Source organism: Myotis davidii, unplaced genomic scaffold (genome assembly GCF_000327345.1).
Source record: "Myotis davidii unplaced genomic scaffold, ASM32734v1 scaffold8, whole genome shotgun sequence".
NCBI classification, from domain to species: domain Eukaryota; kingdom Metazoa; phylum Chordata; class Mammalia; order Chiroptera; family Vespertilionidae; genus Myotis; species Myotis davidii.
The window spans coordinates 9,809-22,701 of record NW_006299520.1 but is presented as its reverse complement, the minus strand read 5'-3'; the positions used below and the strand labels follow the sequence as shown (position 1 = coordinate 22,701).

Genomic DNA, 12,893 nt, shown 5'->3' with positions numbered 1-12,893 from the left:
TAATCAATACTAATTTAGTTGTAAATGAACGGATGTTACTCAAAAGATTACGGTAATTAAGTTTTCTATGCACACCCGAGGAGGGTTGAGCAGCGCCTTCACTGTGAGTGCAGAGTCGGGACTGGACTGCCACCATGACACACGGAGATGGTGTCACTGGCCCTGCCCTTCCACCGCGAGGGCTCACTCCTTGCTGGTCACCCACCTCCATTCCCCGCCCTCTCCTCACCACACCACACACCCCATTGTGAATCGAGGCAGTGGTAGCACTGCAGCATTCTGAGCAGCAGCAATAACAGCGACTGGACACCAACCGCTGGGACCAGGTGGACTTGGAAGCCCCCAGGCCAGGCCCATGTGGCGCCCTCTGGCCCTTTGGCAGTCAAGGCCCAGTGTAAACACCTCAGCAGGGCCTTCAAGCCAGAAGGGAGTGGCATGAAATATTCAAAGTGATGAAAAGCAAGGACCTACAACCAAGATTATTCTACCAGAAAAGCTATCATTTAGAATCTAAGGACAGATAAGGACCTTCCCAACCAAGAAAAAGCTAAAGGAGTCCATCACCACCAAACCAGTATTACAAGAAATGTTAAAGACTTAAGAAAAAGAGGAGGAGGAGGAGCTCGAAAATATGAATAACAAAATGGCAATAAATATATATCCATCAACAATTATTTTAAATGCAAATGGATTAAATGTTCCAATCAAAATACATACGGTGCCTGAATGGATAGCAAAACAAGACCTTTATTATATATGCTGTCACTTCTGATTAAAAGACACACAAACTGAAAGGAATAGAGAAAGATATTTCATGAGATGGAAATGGAAAAAAAAGCCAGGATAGCAATACACCAGACAAACTATCTACCAAAACAAAGGCTATAGCAAGAGACAAAGAAGGACCAGCAATTTCACTATGCAGAACAGCAGACTCACAGATACAGAGAATATTTTAACAGTTGCTAGACGGGAGGGAAATTGGGGGATGATTGAAAAAAGTGAAGGGATTAAGAAGTACACATTGGTAGTTACAGAATAATCATGTAAGTATAGCAAAGGGAATATATTCAAAAATATTGCAATAACTATGTATGGTGTCAGATGGGTACTAGATTTATCTGGGTGATCATAAGTTATATAAATGTCTAATCACTGGGATGTACACCTGAAACTAATATAATATTGTACATCAACTGTAATTGAAAAATAAACGTTTATTTAAAGAAAAATAAATAGAAGAAAAGTTTTAGATGTATTTGTTTACCAAATTACAGTTCTACTATATGTATGAAGAAATAAATGCTGCTTTTCTTGGCTATTGGTATGCCAAATTTCTGCTTAATCTCTTTAATCTCAAGTTAAGCATACATTCCGTTTGAATGGCACTTATTGCTACCAGACACTCTGAGATAATTAGCCCTGTTTCACAGATGTGGAAACTGAAGCTTAGAGATGTTATGTGATTTGCCCGTCATCATATAGTTTACGTATATCCTTGAAATCAGATGTTTGGATTCTAAATCAAGTGCTCTTTCCACTATAAGAATACCACTCCTAGAAGAGTCATAAAGTAAGAAAATGGGTGTCTCTTGGATCCAGAAGGTTTTAATAAAACTGTACTTGACTGTACCGTTTTTCCTAACAGGGAGTTTCACTTCAGAGGCAAGGTTGCAGTAGTTTGCAGCTACGTCAGTAACAGCAGGCTGTGGATAGTTGATTGACTTAAATATGTTAGCATAAGTATTTTATGAGGTTTAATTTTTCTCTCCCATTTTATTTGCAGTTCCCCAGAACTGAAGGACAAATGGCTCTCTCTCCTTCAGAGGTATGTTTTTCAGTATACATATTTTTAATCTTTAACATAGTTAAATGAATGAAATTCATCTCTGCAAAGACCCCAAACTCTTCCCCTTTTCCTTAGTAGAAATTGTTCATTTGTCCTCAAAATAAGTTGTTATTTAGACTGTGCACGAGCTACTACATACTATAAATAATGTTTTCTCATGTCATGTATTTCTTTCTAGGAAGAACATTGAGTCTGGTTACTTATTTTAGACAAAAATTAGTAATGTTTTCCATCTCTTTTCCTGTCCCCAGCCTTACCATTTGGAGCTAACAGTTCCCTCAGAGCATGCATTAAATTTTCATATATGAAGAGTTTTCTGCTGAGCACCTTAAAATCAATCATTATTCCTACCTTTGAGCGCACAGACTAAAATGATCAGTTTAGGTTCATCTCATATTCCTGTAGTTCTTCCCTCCATTCTTTCCTCTCTCCCTTCCCAAGCAATGGGATCACCAAGATTTCCCCTCCCCTGGAGAGCTAAATGAGAAGTGAAAGGCCATTGCTTTGCTTTGGTCTGGTAAAGTATTATGCGTTTTCCTATACATAATTAAGGTGCTGGGCCTATCGAGAGAAAGTAGGGAAGCTTTGAGGATAAAACATCACCCAGAGACACCTAAACCTGACTGTGCTTCTCAAACCTCACACTGGAAGTGGATCTCCCGTCCTTTTTTGTGCCCATGCCTAGTGTCCTGAGAATTTTTTCTCTTCCAACCCATAATGTAATCTGAGTTTGCTGAGTCTTTCCATCTGTCTTTTTAAAAATACCATATAAGTATATTGAAAATATTAGCAAAATAGATTGACTTAAAAATAAGCTATTTAGCAAAAATCCATCTGACTCAGTGTTGTTTTGGGTTGTTGTTGCATTTGATTAGATACATCACTCTAGAGAAAGAGAAGGACTATCCGAAGAGCATTCCCCTCAAAATCTTCGCCAAGGACATTGGGAATTGTGCCTATGTAAGTGTTTCTAAGCCAGAAATTAAATTCCAAGTCCATGCATAAGGCAGAACACCATGCACAAAAAAAGAGACAGGCAGGCAGGCAGGCAGACTGTGTGTGTGCTATGCAAGGTAGGCATTTAGAAATAGCACTGTGGCAAAACACGTTTTCCTGGATATGTATGTGCCTTTGTATACATGAAAAGTAAACCCTAGAGGAAATGAAGCAAGAGAAATTCATAATAACTTGGGTATTTAACACTTACACTTGGAAGGAATATTGCTTGTCAGATGTCTGTCTTCCCTCTGCATTCATGTTTCTCTGGATCCTTTCAATGGCGTCTGTAGAGGCTTGTACTAAAGCCATTTCCACAGGGAGCCATTTCCTATTAGTATTAAGAAATTGTTTGCAGTTTATCATTTCTTAAGCAGAGAGTGGTTTCGGAAAGATCTTGGTTCTTTGGGGTTTTTAGGGGGATTGACTCCCTCAGGTCAATACGTGGGCGAGCTAGGGAAGGTGACATATTTGAGGGATCAGCACATTTCTTTCACACAGTTTTCATCATATTGGTCAAATAAAAATTAAGTCTACTTAATTCTAGTTATTATGTGTAATTCGAAGACTGCAGCATAGTACAAGTGTTAAGACGTTATCAGTGATGAACAAAATGGAAACTTATGAATATTTTTATTTTTACTATGAATTGTCATACTTCACAGCAGCTCTAGATCACACAGAATCATTTTGTGTGTGGAAAAAATATGTAATGCAAACAGTTGTGTTTGGGCCAAAAGCAAAAGTTATGCAAATATTCTGACCTGAGTGCCAGATGTTGCTGCTTGAGGGAAATAGTCAGATTTTTATGTATAAAGACTACAGAGATCTCCTGTAGCAAAATAGAAAGAATAAATAAATATATAAAACCATCTCTTTTTTCTGGTTTTGATTCAGTTGTGGCAATTGGTTACATTCAGGATTTTCATGGAAAATCCCTTGAACTTTTTTTTAACCCTTTCAGTGTATAGAAATGTGTGCTTGAGAAAGGACTGGTGGTCACTGTCATTTGGAAGAGAAGACACGCAAGGTGTTGGGGTGCTGTGTCTTCATCACTAGTGCCCCCGTTAAATCAAGGATATGACACACACTCCTTTGCTGTCTGAAGTTGCTTTCCGGCAGGGGTCTCTTTTCAAGGGAGCCTAGCTCCCAGAGAGAATGTGTGTATGGGAAGCATTCTATATCCTTCGCTTTTAGTTATATAACCTGTCAGTGATTCTGCTGATATGGAAAAACATAGCCAGGTTTTCAGTTTTGTCTGTTTTATTTGTTTACTAGCCGGAGAGCACTATCTGGTGAAATTCATTTGTTTTGTCTACCAGAAAGGCATGCACAGAAAAATACGCATCCTGTAATTACTGTCTGGGACATATGTGCCTAATATGAAGAAAAATTCTCTTAGAAGCCAGCCACCTTGGGAGTAATTATTAGTATTCCAGGATAGATTCCTCAATTCCTGAGAGAGTTTCTTTAAATTAAATGGAAGGATTTACAAACTTTTTTTAAAAAAGCAGAAGCCTTTCATGAAATTGTATCTTAAGTTAAAACCCAATATAAAACATCTTTGCCACTCTGGTCAAAGACAAACACTGGGTTGAGTGCTCTAAGCCCTCCCTGTTAGATCCTGAAGCACATTTGCATAATCCTTGGACCTACGTGGAGCACAATTTGAAATCAATAAACAAGCAACCTTAAGAGGCAATTTGTCATGTCAAGGGGTTCATAGAGGAAAAAATACTATAATGGAGGGATAAGTGATGAGTTTTCAATGGATTTAACTTAGCTTTGTTTTTATATAATTTTAGTTAGATGTCATTTTGTTTCTATTCTACTTATTTGTGCCATTTAAGCCCTATCAGTGACACTGCCTTAATTCCTGATTTATCTGACCATTATAATAGTAAATATTTCTTTTTTGATAGTATTGCATTGTCTTAAACAATGTCATGGAATTCAGTTAACACTACAGCTATCTCAGAATCTTGTTACTCTTCTTGTTTGTTGCAAACTGTCTTCCTGTTTTTAAGCAGTAGTTTCTCAATTGGTTTAGCACAGAGCTATTATAGATAACCCTATTCAAAGGCAGAGCTGGTAACAGAATTAAGCTTTCTAACATTTCAGTCCTCTTTGCTAGTCTCATTGGTTTTAAGGCCTTTACAGATTGCAACAATGAAAATCCTAATAGCCCCAATGCCTGACATATAGCAAGTGCTCAATAGTATTTTTTAAAAATTCTAAACTGTAAATGTCTTTAATAACCAGTTATTTTATGATTTTACCTAAACTGACTATTTACCTTGCAAATAAATAAAATCCACACTATGAAAACAGTACTCAGGGAGAAATAGAAAGTGATCCAGCTCTCTCCCTCTTTTATCACACGTTGCATTATGGAAATACGATTCTGGAGATGACACAGGGGCCCAACCTCATTGATTTCTTTTTGGTTGGGAGGATGGTCTATATACTTTGTCTAAAATACATTTACTCTGTTTCTTTCTTGCTTGCACTCTTAGATTTGTGAGCCACATATTCTTTACCTTAAGATAAATAGATGTCTTATTAAAGGCGTAATATATAATGGAATGCAAGTAAGTTATAAGCAAGAGTTGTTTTCTAATTAAGTCACGTGCTTTTACTCTGTCAACGCTGGAAATCAAGATTTGCCTTGAAAGAATCATTTGACAATAATTACTTGTTCACCTGTTTTTAAGTCCTTTATTTATAGCTGTATTTCTTATTTCTTTTTTTTCTACAGTCTAAAACTATAACAATAACGAATTCAGACACAGCGAATGAAGTTATCAACATGTCTCTCTCAATGCTAGGGATAACTGTAAGTCACTCTGCTGGGTAGCCTAATCAACACACTTTGAAACTTTAAGTTCATGTAGATATCATCCCTCTCATCATAAGACAGCTGATTGCTAGAGATACAAAAGTCATACTTTGTCCCCAAAAATGTAGAAAATGAGGACAGTAACGCTTTAATATTAGCTTAATATTGGGTGCTATTCTTCTACGCCCATTTTAAAAACTGTGCAAACTGAAAAGCATAAGATTTTACACTAATTTTAGAGTGCTAATAAAATAATATATATTATATTGCATATGCTTTATACAGTTGGAGAGTTTTGGGGTATAAGATTCTTAATAAGAAAATTTCAACCTCTTTCTCCTTTCCCACTTGTCACTCTCTGACTATTCTTTCCCCATATCTTCTCCTAGTTCTTTTCCCTTACCTAATAGTTATTCTGATTGTCCCAAGAATCAGTAAGCCTTAGGGTGAAGAATTCGGAAGGATTTGCTATGTAGTAGAATTTTTACATAAAGAACACAGAGCTAGAAACCTGCAGGTCCAGAGGATGAGATGGCTGGTACCTCTAATGAATTGGTAATTTTAAAAACAAGCTTTGAATTAGATCAGGAATTTAAAGAGCTTTAGTCTGCATGCCACATTTCCCCCTCTTTTGCTTTTATCTTCTTTCTGTTTTATTGGGTAAAGACACATTTTGAAATTTTATTAATGGTACAGATTGGAATATTTGAGGATGAGGCAGGGGGAAAAGAACTGGAAAGTTCTCCTCATCTCCTCCCTACCGGTATATAAACACCATTCAGTGGATACTTTTATTAAAGGGAGTGACTTTCAGAAGAAGGGAAACTAAAGGATGCGCTTGACCAATACCATTTCTTAAGTGAGGTCTTCTATGTAAACATGGTGTTACTATGAGGTGACATATGTCATATGGTTAACTATGTGCCATAGTCTTATTAATTATATTTAGATTTGCTTTTACATAATGCCATAGTAAGCCTTTAAAACCTCAGGACTACCAAAACTTAGGATAAGAAATCTGATTTCTTTTAATTAAATGTAATAATATATTGTAAATCTAATTTCTTTTTTTCATTTGTACACTATACCTTGTGTTCAGCACCCCAAGTCAAGTCTCCTCCCATCACCATTTATCCCCCCCTATTCCCTCCCCCACGTCCCCTCTCTCCATTAAGTTTATATGCATTGAGTGAAGAATGCATCTCTGCATTGAGTTCTAAGCTTATAGAATTATGTCTTGGAAGAGAATAAATTTAAGGGGAAGGAAAGGATTAATTAAGACCTGATTCATTTTCTTATTTATGCTTTTCCTTTGGATAAACCAATCCATCTCCTCAGACCAAAAGTGTTTCTATTTGGTATAATGATTTTCACACTTCTAAAAGATTATTACAGTGTTTCCAGACATTACCCAAAAAAGAAAGGATTTTTATTAAATTGCTCCTCCCATTCACAATAACATTTCTTGACTAGGAAGTGAGGAAGAAAGTGACAAATAGACTGGAGGAGGGGAAAGGATGTATATTCTCCATAGCCACTACCCTTCATTATAAGGTCAGGGTCATAATTTTTTTCTCACCAGAGAACATATTTTTTTTAATTAATTTTAGAGAGAGAGAAACATCAGTTGGACCCACAACCTAAGTATGTGTCCTGACCAAGAGTCAAACCCGCAACCTTTTTTTTTTTTAACCTGCAACCTTTTGATGTACAGGATGGTGCTCCGACCAACTGAGCCATCAGGCCAGGGCAGGGCCATGATTTTTAAGCAGAAGATAAAGGCAGGGATATTAGTATTGCTAATCTTTTCTGGCTTCACTTTAAACATTTTTGCTTTTTTCTTCTTCTAAAGGAGACAGCACAGTTTGTATCATTTAGTGTTATTTCTTTGAAGTTGGGTTATAATTCTGCTAGTGAACAATTTCATTGTTTCCCATCACTGGGTCAACTCTCCAGACAGAATTCTTGTCCTTTCTGTCCCCAGGACTGAACTTGCTTGTCCAAAACTAAGCCAGTGTAGATTGTGCCAGCTCCTCTCTCCTCAAAGCCTCTTGGTCAATCTTCTGCTCAGAAGCAGCTGAGCTCATAGTCAGCCTTTGAGAATTTTAGTTTTTCATCACGACACTACAGTGTCTGTGGCTTCCTGGATGGCAAGGTTGTTTTTTTAGGTGCATTTTGGAGATTAAGTCGAATATTCTCTGAGACATCATAGCTGGAGCCAGGACTCTAAAGACGACCTTAGTCTTTCAGAAAACCAGGAAGTTTCTCTTCCTTTGTGACTGCACATTCCATGGGCTGCCCATAGAGTGAGGCTCTGATTCTGTTGCAGCTCTTGGATTAGGAGCCATTGCTAGGAAAAGGGGCAGGATTCCGGAGTACTCTGTTGGGGATTGGAGAGAGGGGAGAAGGGTTGTAGGAATTAGCACTGTCTTCTTCAAACACTATAATCACTCCCATGAATCTGAAAGTATTTATATCGTTTCCATTTTTTTGTTGCAAAACATAAAAATGCCAAAAAAAATGTGTCTTCATTCAATCACTAGACTTAAAAGAAGTATTGTTAATTCTTTTGTTTCCAAGGGCTCTGACAGAGATTACCAGTTATGGGTCAATTCTGGCAAAGAAGAGGCACCTTATCCACTTATTGGTAAGTTCCTGTGAAGATCTAAGATAGGATTGATTGTGTTTTAATTATAATCCTAAATGTCTCAGGGATCTGGTCATATGATCTAAAATTTGAATACTCTTAAATATCATATAAAAGTCATTTATTCATTTAATCAATATCTATCAAGCATTTTCTATGTGCTAGACAAGTATCTCTTCACTCAAGCAGCTAATAGTATAGTAAGGAAGAGAAGTGTAAATTGTCCTTTATTCTTTTATTTGACAGAGCGCGCTAGCTTGCCAAATCTTTTTAATTTATTTTCTATACAAGAAAGCAATATGTATTGGTCTTCCTTTTCTCCTATATTTTTGTTTTTACATTTGATTCTTAAATTTCCTACTCCCTTTCCTACCTATGAAGTTGCCTCAGTAGAAGACCATCCAGAATCCAACCATGCCTCTTAATCTCACAGAACTTGACTAGATGTCATAAAGAAAATGATATTAACCCATTTAGATCCCAAAGAATCTTCACTGGCTTGCCAGCTAGCTAATACTTACCGCTGCTATTTCTCTAACCAAATTTCTCAGCTTTTGTTTTGAGGAATTACTGGTAAATAGTTCACCTCACGTTATTTAAATCATTTAACTAAAAATTTTCTTATCAGTTAAGGTGATTCAATGTGGTTAACAAATTGAGCAATTAAAAGAAGGGACAGTATATGTAACAGATCTTGAGATTATTACAGTGATGATGTTGATGGTGATGATGAGTTCTGTTAATTTTTAAATGCTTACTTTCTGCCAGACCATTTTCAAAACATCATTTGCATTATCTCATATAATCCTTTCATTTACCTGTGAGGTAACTATTGTGTAATTCAAATGTTTCAAGTGACCTGAATAATCTAAAATCCAACTTTTCTACTAAGTCAAACTTCTCTACAAAAGTTTTAATTATTCTCAGACTGAAAATAAAGTAATCATTTCCTGATTCTTTTTTAATGTTACCATTTTTTACAAGTCAATGAGTAGCAATTACAAAGTTGTGCTTAAAAAATCAAATAAATACTTAAAATTAGTTTTAATGAAATTAACGTATTTCATTAAACATCTTGTAAATGGTAACTGTCGGGCTTAAAACAGCTTCAAGCTTTATCCCTAACTCTTGCTAAAAACCATGGAATTTAGGATGTGATTGTTATTTAACAGCAGTTCTTCATATACAGTGGGGCCCTGACTTACGAGTTTAATTCGTTCCGCGACCGAGCTAGTTAAGGAGCTCGTTACCTCAAATTACTCTGTCAACTCAATGCAAAAAATCAGCCAAGAGACAGCTGGTAGCTCAAAAAACTCATTAGTCAGGACACTCGTAAGTCAAGGCCCCACTGTATTTTAAGGTGCCTTACAAACCTCAATTGTGGATTCAGCTAATCTGAGTTTGTTTTAATCCCTGGAGCCTGTGATATTAATGGAATATTGACATTGTATGCCTATGCCAGGTAAAAAGGGAAAGGAAGTGTTCACTGAGTCACATTCAGTGATAAATCAGGAATAGAAGAGAACTTACTCTCTGTACTTCAAAGAGGCTGAATCTACAGCACAATGGTACTTGAGGATTAAGTTGAGAAAATGCAATTACTTAGAGTACTAAAGAGCAAAAACTCATATTTCAGCCAGATGTCCAGAGTTTAGCTTTTCTAGTTTACAGGTTCTTTTTTGCATCTTGTTTCTGTTACTGATGCCCTGCAGTCTCCCTTCTGATTGTTGCCTATGACACCAAGCCCAGACAGCAGCAGCACGAGGGAAGCATAAGCCAAACAAACCTGGGCTGATGCCCCTGAGTAACTGATTGTATAACTAATAAAAAGTAATGAAATGTCTTTTTCAGACACACATCTCGTGTTGAATAATAGTAATGAGTGATGCTTGAAACACGTAGTATTTTTCCCTTATTATTAAAGTTATATTAACCACTGAAGTTTACTTATTTGATCCTTATAGTATTGTGTGTGGGTAAGACGAGTATATTAAGCTATGGATTTGAGGGTGGGAGAGATCAAGGATTTGCTGAAGATTTACAGATATAGTTAGCATCAACAAAAACCTGGAATACCTTAGATGGAAACATAGGAAGCATCGACATTGTGCAACTCACAAACCAATCTGTGCATTCCAAGTAGAATACTCTTCAAAGATTAGCTTCTCCCCCTCTCCCCATCCCCTTAACACTACTTTGGTAGGGCCACCTGCATTATGCAGCGGTCTCCAGCTGTAAGAGTGTGCATGGTGATCATTCAGTCAACAAAAGGACTCTTTCTACCAGAAGTCCCAGGAGCGAAGTGCAGTCCGTTCCAGTATGTAGCACACGTGCTCAGAGTACCAGCCAGCATCAGGCCCACATTTAGTTCTCTCTCTCTGTGCAGGGCATGAGTATCCGTACGGAATCAAAATGAGCCATCTTCGAGACACTGCCCTCCTGACACAGGAGTCAAAGGACTCCACCAACCCTTCCAGCCTCCAGGAGCCCTTCCTCATGGAGCAGCTGCCCCGGGAGATGCAGTGCCAGTTCACCCTGAAGCCCAGCCGCCTGGCTGCGGCCCTGCAGCTGAACGGTGAGTCGCTGCTCTTCCTTCATAGAGCCTTTGATTACCAAAAGTTTTTATTCCTGAAAACAAAGTTTGCACAAAGGCAAAGATCCAGACTTCAGTCAGAGGAGGTATTTTTTTCATTTGAATTTGCTAAGTGTTTTGAAGGGAATGTTTTGAAGACATTTTAAACATCAGCAGTAGGTGTGACTAATTTAGAATCAGCAGTACAGTCTGTTCCTTCTGTCATCACTACTCTTTCCCCTTTGACCTCATGCCCACTATAGAGCCAGGGGCACCAGGCAGTGCTGCAGGTGCCTCAATGCCTCCTTTGTACTGTAGCACATTGCACTGTGTGTTCCCCTAACTAGTCTTATTATAAAAAAGGAGGATGTCCGTGATGGGAGCCAGGAGACTCTGATGCCCTACGTGGATTTGGTACTGAGTATGCAAGACTAAGTGATTTCCACAGAAATCTCCCCTTAGTCTACTAATCTAATCTGAATTCCCTGTCACATAGCCGTCTCTTGCCCTCCCCATCATAAAGAATGATAGTGATGGTCAGCATAGGAGGACTGTCATTTACCCTTAACCCAAGTTTGAGCTTTAAGCCCTCCATCAATCTGAAGGTAAGATTGTATAAGAAACAGAAGAAAAAGGATACCATCAAGTGTTAATGAGATAGCAGAAAATCAATGCTGAGTTTCTGTAGCTGCCTTTCGTACCAATGGAGGGACCAATGAACAGTGGCAGCTATTTTATATGCACCTCCCCACACATGAACATCCAACTTTATCTTTTTTGAACTATTTTTATTATTGACACTATTATAGATGTCCCCCATTTTCCCCTTCCTTTACCCATCTCCATCTAGCCTCTACTCCCCATCCCTCTGGCCATCACCACATTGTCGTCTGTGTCCGTGGGCTATGCATATATGTTCTTTGGCTAATCTCTTCACTTTTCATCCAGTCCCCTCACCCCCATTCCCTCTGACAGCTACCAGTCTGTTCCATGTATCCATGCCTCTGGTTATATTTTATTTGTTAGTTTATTAGATTCCACATATAAGTGAGATCATATGATATTTGTCTTTCTCACTGGCTTATTTCACTTAGCATAAAGTCCACCCAATGCTGTCTCAAAAGAGTTGCTTCTTTTTTACAGCTACGTAGCATTCCATTGTGTAAAATGGGCCACACCTTTTTTATCCACTCATCTATGGGCACTTGGGCTGTTTCCAGATTTTAGCTATTGTAAATAACACTGCTATAAACATAGGGATGCATATATTCTTTCTGATTGGTGTTTGGGGATTCTTAGGATATATTTCCAGAAGTGCAATCTCTGGGTCAAAAGGCTGTTCCATTTTTTTTTTTTTTTTGAGGAAACTCCATACTGTTTTCCACGGTGGCTGCTCTAGCCTGCATTCCCACCAAGAGTGCACAAGGGTTCCCTTTTCTCCACATCCTCACCAGCACCAGTTGTTTGTTGATTTATTGATGGTAGCAATCCTGGCAGCTGTGAAGTGATATCTCATTGTAGTTTTAATTTGCATCTCTCTGATAATTAGTGATGTTGAGCATTTTTCTAGCATTATCCTACTTCCAAAAGCAGATAAAGACACTACAAATAAAGAGGATTATAGGCCAACATCCCTGATGAACATAGATGCTAAAATTCTCAACAGAATATTAGCAAATCAGATCCGACAATATATTAAAAAGATCATACACCCTGACCAAGTGGGATTTATTCCAGGAATGCAAGGCTGGACAATGTTTGCAAGTCAATAAATGTGATACATAAACAAAATGAAAGATAAAAATCACATGATTATATTAATAGATACAGAAAAAGCAATTGATAAAATTCAGCACACGTTTATGATAAAAACTCTCGGTAAAGTGGGAATATAGGGAGCATACCTCAATGTAACACAGGCAATATATGACAAACACAGAGCCAACATGAGACTCACTGGGCAAAAACTACAGGGGTTCCCCTCTCTTGA

At 37.8% G+C, this 12,893-nt stretch overlaps 1 protein-coding gene across 1 annotated transcript in view; it reads left to right on the top strand.

Moving 5' to 3' along the window:
• The window catches only part of ARHGAP20 (Rho GTPase activating protein 20), a gene marked incomplete at its 3' end in the record, with an annotated part of 61,957 nt that overhangs the window by 42,181 nt on the left and 6,883 nt on the right, over nt 1–12,893 (top strand). The window contains exons 5-9 of the mRNA XM_006775250.2: nt 1,787–1,828; nt 2,725–2,809; nt 5,604–5,681; nt 8,265–8,331; nt 10,718–11,010. Of these exons, the coding sequence (XP_006775313.2) occupies nt 1,787–1,828; nt 2,725–2,809; nt 5,604–5,681; nt 8,265–8,331; nt 10,718–11,010 (565 nt within the window). The remainder of the gene's footprint in view (nt 1–1,786; nt 1,829–2,724; nt 2,810–5,603; nt 5,682–8,264; nt 8,332–10,717; nt 11,011–12,893) is intronic.